This window comes from Epinephelus fuscoguttatus, linkage group LG15 (genome assembly GCF_011397635.1).
Source record: "Epinephelus fuscoguttatus linkage group LG15, E.fuscoguttatus.final_Chr_v1".
Taxonomy (NCBI): domain Eukaryota; kingdom Metazoa; phylum Chordata; class Actinopteri; order Perciformes; family Serranidae; genus Epinephelus; species Epinephelus fuscoguttatus.
The window spans coordinates 12,459,763-12,474,191 of NC_064766.1; the positions used below are offsets into that span (position 1 = coordinate 12,459,763).

The window sequence follows — 14,429 nt, forward strand, 5'->3', positions numbered from 1 at the left end:
TCAAACAAGGTACATTTCTACCTGCAAATTTATTTCTATGTGGAAAAACTTCAGGTATTAGTTGCTTTCTTTTTTTGAATAGCAATCAGTTGGGTAAAAGCTAAAGTACCAGTAAACTTAGCTACTTTTATATTGAAAAATTAATCACATCTTGCTCACATTTAGTTATAGTAGTACAACTATTCAAGTTTGAGTTGGCGAAGTTGCTCACAGTGTAATTATGACAAAACTTTTCTGTAGGTCATGTCTGACCAATTTTATTTCTCTAATAACATAGTTCCCAGCTCTGCCCTTTAACTGCTTGGGCTAAAGTTTTGTTAGCTTCTCGGACTGACAGGCCAATCTGCTTCACAGCTAACTATAATTACCTGACGTCCCTTTTCAGAACTTTTAATGTAATAAGCCTAAAACAGTGATATGAAAACTACTGTTCGCTTTCCATTAACGATCTGTCATGCTTGTAAACTACCAAGCTAAACGTTAACTTCCTGTCTGAAAAGATGTAACTAGCTAGACCAGGGGAAGGTAATCTGTGGCTCCAGAGCCACATGTGTCCCTTTTGCCCCTCTCCAGTGGCCCCCTGTGGCTTTGACCAAAAAAAAAAAAAAAAAAAATCATTCATTCATTTTGCGCAACCGCTTATCCTTTCGGAGGTTGCTGAGCCTATCCCAGCTGACATTGGGCAAGAGGCGGGGTACACCCTGCTGGACAGGTCACCAGACTATCGCAGGGCTAACATGTAGAGACATGCTCACATTCACACCTACATGCAGCTTAGGCCATGTTTACACGAAAACAATCCACTGAAAACATTATTGTTTCTCATTTTTGTTTTGAAAAATGTTCCACGTTTAGACGGCAAGGTTTTGATAACAATCGCCGTGCACATGGATCTGTAAAAATGACCAAAAAGCTGCAGTACACATGCCAGGCCAGTAGCTGGCGGTGTGACGTTTACGCTTCCTTCTACAGAGCGGCGATGTGTAGACAAACAAAATGGCAACTGCGCGAACGTTTGTCTGGACGGACGACAAGGTGGAGCTGCTACAGTAAATCTACACTGTGATGGGGAAGCGTTGATAAATTCAACAGGGTGAGCAGCACAAGCAGAGCTCAGCTTGTTGTTGTGATGGTCGACTTTCTCGAGCATGCCTAGCGACTGGAAGCATAATGCGCATGTGCGAAAAGAGTCACCAGTTCACCTATCTAGCATGTCTTTGGATTGTGGGACGAAGCCAGAGTATCCAGAAAGAAAACCCACGCAGACACAGGGAGAACATGCAAACCACACACAGAAGGGCTCCCCCGCCCTGGGTTTGAACCAGGCACCCTCGTGCTGTTAGGCGACAATGCTAACCACTGCACCACCTTGCCGTGTAAACCTTAGGATGTTTTTACATTCTCCAACTGTAAAAATGTGTAGCCTGAACACCACATAAGAAAAATGTTTTAACATTCCAACTAAAAATGTGTGTCATACATCCATGGCCTGGCACCTTTTCCTCTAAATTTTGCCAAACCTAGCAATACCTAGCCTAAAGTCTCTCTAGCTCGGCTAGCTATGGATTCCAAATTCAAAAAAGGAAAAGTCTTGGAGGAAAACAGAGTATTTAATAGGGTGTGGACAGGTTTGTTTGCTTTTATCACCAATGCTGCAAAGATAAAGTACCAAATAATCATACAGAGCCAGCTGCATAGTCGCCACTTTGTGGTAAAACATATTAATGAATGTTCATTTAGACCTGTTAAAAGGCTGTGGTACTTTAATATAAAGCTCAATTATGTTTTGCAGCTCAAGACAGATTCTTTTTTGGTCAAAAACACCACTCACATTGAAAGGCTAAAAGACTGTCTTACTTTTAAGGCATCAGAATTAGCTGCGTTTCTTTTTTGTGGATAAGTTAAACAATGCCAATGACCCCTGATACCAAAAACACATCAAGCAGCGGTGAAATGCGGTCTGCAGCGAGCTGCTATGCAGTGTTTATGGAAAGGTTGGGCAACCGCTTCAAGCTGTGGCTCTTTGATTCTGCAACCAAGTGCAGCCAAACAATAGTTTACCTTTAAGCAGAGAACTGCATCCAGTCAGTAAACACTGGAACACATGAACACACCTCCTGCTTGCAGAAAAATGTAATTATTGTGGCTTCCTGCACTTCACCACTGCTTGGTGTGTATTTGGCGTAAAGATACAGATGTTAGCTCAACACTAGCTGCACGAGCTAAACTGTGTTAGCTTCACAGACTAATAGACACCTTCAAAATAGTGTTTTGATATGATAAAAGTTAAGCTTGGAAATGCGTGACTACTGCTTGCTATCATGCTATCAAGCTAACAGCTAAGTGCTTCAGGCCCAGCACTCTGGCAGCAAAAATACCCCCTTTTTTTTTTTTTTTTTTTTTATAACACAACAAGATACAGAATCCTTTTTTTAATCTTGAAGACTATCCATGGCTGAGAGTTAACAGTGTTATTTTGTAGTTTGGCCAACTCACAGAATTAATGCTGCAGCTGCACATGTCACAGCATTCGTATTTTGTTGGCAGCAAAACTGAAAATCACCAACTATACTTTCTGTAAACACTTTGGAAACTTCTCGAGTCGTGTTGATGTGTTTTGCACTGTATGGGATTTAAACATTCTAATCATGAAATGAATCTTTATTAATGGCATTATTCAGCTTGTAATGCCTCATGTATCATTTAATAGCTGTCTTATTTTTAACGTTGAAATGACATCACATTACTAATCAGTTATATTTTTGAGCGGTAATAATTAATTTCCTGTTTTCCTATTCTGACCATTCACAGTTTAAGAGGATTATGTTGTTAGCTTCTTTTTAATTAATTAGCCTTAGATTCAATTCCAGGCAGAATGAATTGGACTTAAGGTTCCAAAATAATTAAATTCTTGTTGTCTTACGTGTTATTATTCTTCGGCACTTTGCTAAGTTGTGTCTGACATCAAATTGGCTGGTTTTTTTTTTTCTGTTTTGTTTTTAATTTGATCTTAAATTTATTCCAGGTAGCTTTCATTTGTCTTTGGGGAGCATGCATATGCCCTGATAGTGTTCCTCATGCTTGCTTTCCTCTATCTTCCTCCTTCCTTCCTTCCTTCCTCCCTTCTTACTCCATACATCCTTGTTTTGCCTTTCTCCTCCTCTTCTGTCTCCCCTCCCAACCCCTCCTTTCCCGCTCTGCCTCTCCCTCCATCCTTCTTTTCTCCCTCCTCTGTTCAACCCAGAGCAATTCCATCTCTCTCCCAGCAAACAAAGGGAGCTAATGACATGCTGACACCGAGCCCGATGATTGAATTCATTAGGCGTGCACAATAATTGCCAGGCGGGAGCGTGCACGCACCCATCTATTCAGAGGACAGCTGTCAAATAACAAGCAAGAGAGAATAGCTTTTTATTGTTGAGCTGGAAGAGAGAGGGAGAATGAATACAGAGAAAGACTGAGAGAAGCACCTGTTGTGGAGGGGAAGAGAGGGAGAGCACTCAGCATGTCAATTAGGCTGCTGTGTTCATGCAGGGTTGCTGGGAAGTTTACTGCCTGTGTGACGCACTTGGTATCACGATCCAGGTGCATGGCGTATCGAATTTGGTCTTCGGGTGGTGTGTGTGCTTCTGTCTGAATCCTTCTTTGCAAAAGTCTTAAAGTTTAAGACCTTTGGCGTGAAGGCAGACGTAGGGAAGTGTGTTTAATCTCATAAAGATTAGATTAGGTTTTACTTTGCCTTGGGCTGAAATAAATTTAGGATTTGGGTTTAATCTTAACATCAAATCTATGTTTGTCAGGGTTAAGGTTCGGCATGTAATAGTCAGGATAAAAACAATGGTAAATCTAATGTAAGAAGACAGTTAATCACATCTGTGGTATTTTTAATCAACTTTAATCCATAAATTTTATCATATATTAGAGTTTGTGTTTCATTGAGGCATTATATACAGTGCTGATTCAAAATCAGGCAGCACAATCAGAAAAAAAAACTGGTTTGTGATAGTTTTTATCGATATTGCTGTCGTAAAAAGAGATGTACTTATTAGGGATGCACGATAATATCGGCGTGTCATCGATATTGGCTGATATTGGCTTTAAATGAAATACCGGAATCGACCAACACGCTGATATAATTGGTACATCACTGATTTTGGCCAATATTAGCTTTGAAATGAACTATCAGAAATGGCCATCATGGTTTTTCTTAATTTGCACGATGAATAAATATCACATACATTGAAAAGCATTGTATTTCATGTCTCCATCTGCTGGTGGGCCATAACAATAAGAGCATGCATGTGTAATATGATGTTAATTCCACTACAGAAGAGACTTGATGATGACTAAAATTAGGTGGGGGATAAAGTGGATATATCGATATCGGTATCAGTTATCTGTCAAATGAGTTGTTACATATTGGCATACCAGATATAGGCAAAAAAATCCAATGTCTTGCATCCCTCGTACTTATCCATACTTGTTTTGCTGCTGAATGAATTCAAATTTATACACAAGATATGGGTGACATTAATCATATTATAGAATAGCAATAATAGCATGTCATCAGCAAAAATGTACTGACAGATGTACAAATATGGAGGGAACTGTTTTCGTAAAGCAATAACTTTACATTCTTGGCTAAATTAAACACTTGCATGTGCAGGATGTTGGATACCTGCAGCTGCTTCACAGTAAAAGCTCTCCAACTGCATTTGTTTTGCTTCATGCCTTGCTATCACTGCACACAGCACATAGAGAAGTGTTAAGTTAGCCAAATATGTTGTCATTATGGTCACTCACTTATGGATTTTTCAGTTGTGGGAATTCATGTTGCAACCCTAAACAAATTACTCCAGTAGGAACGCATTCCCTCCGATTGGTGGACTTGAATCAGGGTAGCATTATACTATTCCTGATTGGTGGAGCTAGCTACAATCTCTCAACTGCAGTTGAGGTGCTTGCTGTGTGGGAGACGAGGCTACAGTGTAGCTGCAAGATTTCACGTTTTGATGAAAACTAGCCTCAGGCTACGCATCAGAAACAAACAACACCGACTGTATCTGCTCAAAGCTTCACATATTAATGCTTTACTTTTGATCTCTACAATCCCAATTTTCATCATGCTCCCTCACTTTGACTTGTTTTTTTCAGTACTCATTAACCAAATCTGTGATTCACCAGCACTTAAAACTGCAGCCAACAACACATCACATCCTGATTCTCATTTAAAAAAAAAAAAAAAAAAACTCCCAATTTGAAGCTAATACTTTCCTGAAAGTTTTAAACACCCACCTCCATGTTTTAGTATTGATGAACCAGAGCATCGTGCCTTGATTATAGTAGATAAGTCCATGGCTGCTTATACTAAGTACCTAAGCACTGGTGTGTTTAACACTAATATATCTGATGGAGCTAATGAGCTTGCACTCTGATTTACCTCCCTGCTATATGCCCAGCTGCAATTTATATGCAAGTGCTTTTCATTAACCTCAAATGGCCAAATGAATGTCTTTGTATATTTGGCCATTTGAGTAACACTCAGGGACATGTTGAAAGCATGGTGAGGCTGAAGGGGCTTCAGTGTTACTGCTTTAGGCTATAATAAATGCCTCTGTGTTTTTGTTTTGTGTAATTAAATATGCATCATGGTATATGAGCATTTAATTGTATTTAAATGTGAACTGTGTCTTTGTGGAATGCTATAGATTGTTCTGTTGTTGCTTGCAGGGTTATTAATTATGCTATTAAATGTTATTCTAGGTACAGTAAGTTTGTTCTGCTGTAAAAGTCTACAATCTCAATGTCTCTTTCTCTTTCTTTGTTCTCTTTCTAACAGAAGACAGAGGAGGATGAGTTGGTTCTGACTCCAGACGGGACCAGAGAGTTCCTGACCTTTGAGATCCCCCTCAGTGACTCAGGTTCAGCTGGGTTGGGTGTCAGTGTCAAAGGCAATCGCTCCAAGGAGAACCACGCTGACCTGGGCATCTTCGTCAAATCAATCATTAATGGAGGGGCAGCCTGCAAGGTATGATCCCTCCTGCTGTCATTACTGGAGGGTTTGAGGGTGGGAATCAAAAAGAAAGGTTTAAAAGTGAGGTATTTTTTCTTCTGAGAAACTTTTTGTAGGGTAGTTTAGGTCTTTTGAAGACCTTTTTTATGCTTTAAGTGTTTAAAACTTATATGTAATTTTACAAATACCAGGCGTAATAAAACATTTTAATATCTGCAAAAAAACATAAGGTCTTACTGTCAACTTAAATGGTGTTTCTGTATTTATTTTGCAGCCACAATTAGTGGATTTAAAGGCCGTCCACAAGTGTGATAACTATACCATTAGCTATAAATATATCATAGTTTAAAATCATTGTCTCAAGTGTACCACACCACAGCTATAACGACAAAAGAGTAGTGGCAAATAATATCTTTCGGATCTCCAGACCACCTCCAGAGCAATTTGACGAACGATAGAAACACTGACAGTCAATCAGAATCCATCCATTTTTACATTGCCTCACAGTTGGAGGGCGCAACACAGGCTTTGCGCCACTGTTGACAAGTAGTTATCGTTCATCAGTGTGGATACTCACATCATCATCATTATAGTTCTAGCTCTTGGTGTGAACGTCTCTTTATTCAGCAGCAGAGTAAAACATTTTGATAGACGACATTCCGCTTAAATCCTTTTGACCTGATGTCCCTTCCTTTAAAGTGAACTGCTGCTTGTACCTGCTCTAGATAAATCCAACAGCCTGTCTCTCTGCGAAGGTTATTCTGACCTGTGCACACAGAGACACGCACAGTCACTAAAAAGGTCACGAAAGGCATTAAATATAACTTCCAGATATCTGCAGACAGTCTGTTAGAAAGTGACAAAAGACGAGAGAGATGTCATGCAACACACTGGGTACATCAAACTGAGTCAATGTTAAAAATCTCACCATATGCCCTTGGCAGAGAAAGTGAAATGACTTTTCTGTTCCTCAGCAACTATGAAGGAAAGCTTCATCTGCGATAAAATCTATTAACACAAAGTGCCCTATTTTCTGTTGCTGTCTGTGGTGCTGCACTGCAGTCAGTTTCAATACTCTTTCAACTTGATTGTTTTTCATACAAACAAGCTTGTGTTGACAGAACATAATAATGGACTTAAAAGCACACTTCTCTGAGATTAGATCATGGCTGGAAACAGGATACACTCTGTGAGTGAGACTGTTAGTCTGATTAGATAAAGGTTGTTGTTAAGTTGGAGATACGGCTGCTTATTCATCACACACATGCCGTTTGGTACTTTGTATGTGTTATTAAAAGTTTGAACACCAAAATCTACAATTACTTTACTTGTGATTTCTTGTCCACCAACAGGACGGGCGGCTTCGGGTGAACGACCAGTTGATTGCTGTCAACGGAGAGTCGCTATTGGGCAAAACCAACCAGGATGCCATGGAGACACTACGAAAGTCGATGTCAACGGAGGGCAACAAACGTGGAATGATCCAGCTCATAGTGGCCAGACGAGTGGCCAAAAGAAATGAGGTAAGGAACATGGTGAAGGATGAATTGGATTAAGACAGGTGTGTGGCTGTCTGCAACTGTTTTCAGTTGAGTTGGGACAACATTTTGGATATACAGTATGTCTGATAAGAAGAGGTGATGCTGAATATTAGTTAGTTGGAGTCTGCATGATCAAAACAGTACATGGGCTATAACAAATACATGTATACGCCTTTACGGCCCTGACACTCCAAGTCGACGGCGTCTGTTTCCCTTGTCGATGTGGTGTATCCCACACCATTCAGACTGATTCAGCATATTGAATCGGCGATGGCATAGTCCATCGGTGAAGGAACTCAGTCGGATTGGCAGCTCAGCTCAGGGCACTGGAGAAGAGAAACGCAAGTGAGGAAAGTAAACAAACAGCTTAATTCAAGAGGGAGTGAGACCAAAACAAATTTGTTACACAAAGTTAGATTATTTTCTTTAGCCATCAAGCTCTTTAGCAGAATTGTTTCATGATGGTTTGTGTTATTGTTCACTGGTGCTCAGTAAATATGCTCTGTTCTTTCAAAATTGGATTGCATTGTTTATGTGCTTGCTGGCTCAATAGTGTCAAGATGGTCTTCCTATTTCTGTTTTTGAATGACGAATTTAGACAACCCCTGTTTGCTGGTGTTAGTTATTACCCCTCAAGCAGTCACAAAATATACACGCTGGTTATCCGTCAGCTGTAGGCTTTGCGGTGTGTTCATGTGCGAGTTAGTGGCTGAGACACAGGCAATGTGAGGCAACACAACAGTTGGCATTCGTCGCCACTAGCTCTCTGAAGTCGGTTTGGTGTGTCTGGGCCTTAATGAAATTATGCTGTTTCATAACCACAGTCATTTTTGTTGTTTATTATGATCACATTTTACTCACAGCATTCATGGCTGAGACCTGGAGGTGGTGCAGCAGCAACACATTTTACAAAAAGAAAAAAAGAAAAAAAAAAAAAATCTGACAATTCTGCAAAAAAAATGTCTGACTGCTCATGTTGGTTGGCCCAGTGGACTCTAGTGTAAAGCTGTGTCAGAATGTTTCCAAAAAGTACAACACTGACAACAACAAAAAAAAAGAAAAGAAAACCCACTTTGAAATGATTTGTATAGTAGTGGTTAAAACCACCAACCAAAAACATGTTCTTATTTTCAGTGAGGTCAGAATAAAAATATCGTAGCACATGTAAACACAGTGATTCATTCTTTTATTTACCCTGACTGAGCACACATGACCTTTTGCAGCAGCAGCCTGCTTCACGCTCGAGTTTCACATGTTCACACCTCAGAGCTGCACATTACAGCTGCAGTACTGTAGTGTTGACTGTTGACCTCTGAGCAGGTCCAGTGGAAAAACTGGAGGGGGCAAACACCCTGCACAAGGACATGTTAACATTTGTTATTGAGAAAAGGGGGGTGGCTTTCATTCACAGTTAGTGCCCAGGTATTTCTTCACCAGCTGATCTGGGATTTGAACCAGAGCTCCAAGTTGCAGCCTGGTCGAGAACTTTTCTTTTTCAGGCTGCAAGGCTTGAGAGTTTGATATAGTGGCCGTTATATCCTGCCTTTTTTATTTTAGTATTGCCATTGCAGATGCCGCGTATTTTATTTACTTTAATAACTTTGATCTAATGATAGGGACTTGGGTTGTTTGTGATCCTATTTAAAATTAAAGTGGTTTGAGTTGTAGTTACTGTGTAAAAAACAAAAATGGAACTCATCTGACACTGCTGTCCTAAATAATGAAGACACTTTTGTGGAAGTGGAGTCATTAGGCACCACTTCAATAAGACCCTTTCTATGATACATGTACAACACAACCCAAAGCAAACCATTGGGAAATACCCTCATGAGCAGCAATGAATCGTTTCATGAAATAAAAGTAAGTAGTCAGGTCACAGCAGTTCACCAACCCCTCCCACGCATGCTTACCTCCCTTGAGGGAGCTCGAGGGAAAAAAAAAAGAAGAAAAAACATGGCTGCGAACTGAGCTACACAACTTTTTTCCTCCCCTCAATGTCATGTTTTTACATTCTCTCTACACCCTGGCCTGTCGCCTGCTTGAAAGCCGAGGCTGAGTCTGTGTGCGCTGCTGCTGTGTGTCTGTATATGAGCGTGCGCGCCCGTGTGCTCGTGTACGCCTCTGGCACTGCCTGGCTTCCCTGCTCTCCTTTTCCAACCTGGTGTGTCAAAGTTTTGATTTCCCTCGGCCCGTCTGGTAATTGAAAGCAGAGGCTAAGCCTGGAGGTGTGTTTTGTGTTTGTGTGTCTGTGCACATCTCTGTGTCTGCACACTGTGTGTGTGTGTGTGTGTGAGTGTGTAGTTTGTTCTTTTGTACATCCTGCTTATGCATGTATGCATTTATTTTCAAGGATCTTTCTGTATATTCGCTTGCAAACAGATACCCTGTGTGTATGTGTGTATTGCGGCCATGTCAAGGCAGTGAGACTTAACAGACAGCATGGCGGATGAATAAAACTCGAGCGTTGGGAGTCTCGTCAATCTCTGCTTCACATGCAGAGCCGGAGGCATGTCCTGAGGCTGTCCAAGTGGCTGGCTGTTTATAAGAAATAGTGTCCAAGACACTCAGAGAGGAGGAAAACAACAATTCAATACACTCATACTCAAAGAGCCTGCTCAGAGCGGATTTTGAAAGTCCCTATAGTGTCGCTATCGAAGGTTAATACCTTATAACCAGTTGTCCATCAAATGTTTGTTCAAAATAAATAATACTAATTACTATGTGATGATAGCTGTGGCTTATTTCGACATATTGTCATACCCACACTGACATATGGGATCAAATAATCCTGTATTTACTTTCCTCTCCATGTCTCCATCCCTTGACAGATGATCTCAAATCAATCTCAAATGTTTGCCGTTGCATAAATCACAAGCCCTACCGCTCACATTCCCTCCTCGATCCCCATAGAAACACAACGAACCCAGAGCAGCCGACTTCCTCATCACCGTTGGCACCCGATGGGATCGAGACCTTCCCGGAGCTCAATTATCAGCCTGAATATGCAATGAGCTGCGGTGTGATTTGTCAATGCGTCCTCGTATGGCAAATCCCCTTGGCTATTACTGAAGCGTTTTCACCTCGGCCCCCTCAGCCGGCCAATTCATTAACTATCTCATTGAAAGTCAAGAGCAGTGGCATGCCAACAGTCACAGCACCATATGGCGACCTTAGAAATTAGTTTGCTTCCGTGGAAGATTTGTTGCATCCGTGTGTAGGTTTAATTGGGTCTGTTAGCAGTGATTCAGGTCGTTTTATTGTCCTGTAAATGTCCTTATATTTTTTAGATAAAGTGTTGGTCTGATCATAAATTAGTATTAAACCTTTGATTACCATCATTATTGTGTTGGTTTCCATTGACATTATTGAGAATGCTAGAAACTCTGCTGTTTTCTATAGTTTTTCCATAGTTTGCTATAGTAACCAGTTGCCCTACTGAGCAAGATTTTATATCCAAGACAAATGATCATCTTCAGTGAGCTGATGAGGCCTTATTCACCCAGCTCTACCCATCCCGGAAGACAGTGGTTCCCACAGGGTTCAGATTTTTCCGTAGTCCATAGTTCAAGGTCCAGTTTAACATATTCAGCGTCATACTTGGTTTGGACATGTTGTCAAGCTAGTTTGCTGTCTCTGTCAAGTAGCTGTCCATTTGTAACTCACTCTATAGCAGTAAATGGCACTTCAAAATAAAAGCTGTATGCCAGAAATTTTTTTTTTTTTTTTTTTACTAATTTAACATGTTTGCGAGTCACTTGCGATCCATTCAGAATGGACCTGTGACCCACTTTTGGACCGAGACCCACCAGTTGGGAACCACTGCCCTTAGAAATTAAGAAATATATCCATGGGTATGTTTTCCTTATATGATACTCTGTTTGTCAGAGAACTGTCAACAGTATTCTGATTAAATTCCTATTTATTTGTGTTAATTTATTTTGGGGGCTTAATGCGAAATTCAGAGCACACGGTTCTCAACATGGAGGTGGCTAAGCCGGCAGCTAGCAGCTAATGGGGCCAACTCCCTAAACAGTGCTAAACAATAGCAGCAGTGCTGACAGAGCTAACGGTGTTAACCTGGGGGGAACAGGAGGGTACGCACGTTTCTGCTACAATGCTGTCCCGATATAAACAGTAACCTGCAGCGCAACGCGGAATCAGGAACACACATATGCACCAACGTGCACACAATGTTAGACCGGCTTACTGTAACAAACTACAGAGACACACACAGAGGTAGCTCAACTTCATTCTCTCCTTTGGAAGCCATTACTCCATTCTTTTCTTAACAAGGAATGGTTTGCTGCTACATATTGCTACATATTGATGCTCTGAATATCACATACAGAATGTAAAAACACAAAAAGTCTATTACAATCTAAACTTAAAACTACCACAAATAAACGTAAGCTCCTCCATTTACAATCCCCGAATTCCCAGAATCAATACTAAGGATGTGCCCTCCTTGGTAAACATGGCTAATCTTCTAAATTATATGTTGTTATTGAATAACATACAAAACAGTATATAGGTTAAAATTGTCCCCACAGCATCCAACCACAACTTTGAAGTGCTGCTTGTGCATTGATGCAGCAAGATCACCAATTTTAGATTTTGCTCAAATTACTTAAAGTATATATTTTTGAAGCCTATATGTGTGGTTGTTCAGGAAGTGAAAATATTTCAGGCATCGAGATTTAAACAAACAGCTTTCTAGTCTGAAACCCACTTTATTACACTTCACACTTCTGCCAGCCTCCTAAAGTACCCACATATGTATTCTCCCGTAAACTGGACTTGTTTGTTAACATCAGAATCAATGTGGCGGTGGTTATTACAGCACCTCAACAATTTAGTGAGCTTAAAGGATCGTTGGGCAAAGACCCTCTGCCAAAATCGAATCCCAGCCTAGCCTAGTTATAGTCATTGATCGGGGCAATTTGGCTCCAGTATTGACTCCAGTGTGATAGTGTTATCGCTCGTTATGCGATGCCAGCGATGATGGTTATCTTTATGGCAAGGGCTGTCATCACCTTCAGTAATAAATGCAGAGACCAAAACAAATCAATACAGTCAACTATCCAATGGACAAACAATGAGGGTGAAGACACACACACACCTTCTCAGGCAGTGGATGTGCGATTATGGGTGACAAGACCAGCAAATGGTCTATTTGTCCAGCAAACAAGAGAGTGTCATCATGGGTCCTGGGGGAAATGTCAAGATGCTAGCAAGCTAACCATCCCCTGTGGGCAGGGCTAGCTCGCTAACAGCCTGTGGCCTAACAGCCTATTGGAAATCCATGCTCATTTATCATGGTTATCACACTGCTAGCATTAGTGTGGATAGCTGCCCCTGTGTCCATCCAGTGCTGTTTAGCAAATGGCTAACATGTTTGTGTATGGATCATGGACACTTTTTACTTTCAACTGTAACATGAGATGTAGCACCATAATGGTTTTCTTCTCAAGCACAAAGGCATTATTTATTATTTATGAACCATAAGGCATATGCCCGGTCAAAACAACTGTAAGAAAAGTAAGCTTTTGCTAACTGTTGCTGCATCTACAAGACTCCACACAGAGCCAGGGCAGTATATAACATCTGCAGTGTTTGATGAGCATGATCTCAGAGAATGAACCATACAGTACACAGCTATAGAAGCATTGAACCTTTTCATTTTCTTGAGTATAGACAAACAAAGATGAGTAAATACAATCACATTCTGATATCACCTCCCTCCTCATTCAGGAGACACCAGGGAGCCCGCTGGGGGGCAGTCAGCAAACTATAAACACGTCCCTGGACGACCACGAACGCCGCATCTCCCACTCCTTGTATGGCGGCCTGGAGGGCCTTGATGACAACTTAATGCCACGACAAGGAATGATGCCACGCACAATAGGTAAGATTGACATTTCATTTATCAGACCGTATTCATTCGGCTTGTGATACTCCCTCAGTTGCTTCTGATTATAAAGTCTCCTGGTTGAGGTTTATGTGCAATCTCATGCCGATCTCAGTCTGATGCCAGTGCTATGTTTTTATGCAAAGACTGGTATTGGTGTTGATTGTTGTGAATATCAGAAAAGATTCTAATCAACTGTAAGAAGAGTGTGGAATAGGGCAACACTTGGAATATAAGTGCAGCATTAATACCTCTTCTCTGTTAGTGAGTGTTTTCTAGTTCCTATGGTGTTACTTGTCAGGTTTTGTCAGCACAGAATATGGGCTAACTTTGTCATCTGGTCTCAGTTCCTGTCAAGACTCAGTGGCTTTTAATGTCTCGGAAAATGTCAGGGAGAGAGAGACAGAGATGGAAAAATAGCCCCTGGACAATTTGTTGCTGCAGAGGCTAGTGATTGATTCTTTTTATGTGGGAGTTTGTTTTTTTTGAAAGTGTCTGTACGTGTGTTAGCAGCATGCTTATCAGTCTCTCTGTAGATGACCTATCTGTCATTGCTCAAACTAGCTCTGAGCTGGTTTGGGAGTGAGTGTTTGTGTTTGTTGGACTAAGTGAAGGAGATTAGCAAGCATATTTGTATCCGTGTGTGAGAGCTTTGCACGCATCTGCACAGGGTTGCATGTGTGTAGCACTTGAATGATTGATGGACGGGTGATGAAGTTGCCTAATGTCAAAGAAAGGCTTCTGTGCACCAGATGGTGTAACTGCTCAGCTTGCTTGCGTGAAATACAAGAAAGAGCAAAATGACACAACTATCTTTGTCCCTTTTGTCCTCTTGTCCTCAGCAGTTTTTTGCTTTGCATTTCTCAATAAAACAAATTATCCATATTATTTACGCCACAGAAAATACTTTGACCACGTCCTCTGCTGAATTATTGCGAGTAATTTGAGAAAAGACCATAAAAAAAAT

At 40.9% G+C, this 14,429-nt stretch overlaps 1 protein-coding gene across 4 annotated transcripts in view; it reads left to right on the top strand.

Annotated features, from left to right (window-relative positions):
- Positions 1-14,429, top strand: part of LOC125901705 (partitioning defective 3 homolog) — a 288,080-nt gene that overhangs the window by 165,146 nt on the left and 108,505 nt on the right. For all 4 annotated transcript variants that reach the window (XM_049597558.1, XM_049597562.1, XM_049597559.1 and 1 more), the window contains 3 exons: positions 5,840-6,028; positions 7,366-7,536; positions 13,306-13,459. In XM_049597558.1, coding sequence (XP_049453515.1) covers positions 5,840-6,028; positions 7,366-7,536; positions 13,306-13,459 — 514 coding nt within the window. The remainder of the gene's footprint in view (positions 1-5,839; positions 6,029-7,365; positions 7,537-13,305; positions 13,460-14,429) is intronic.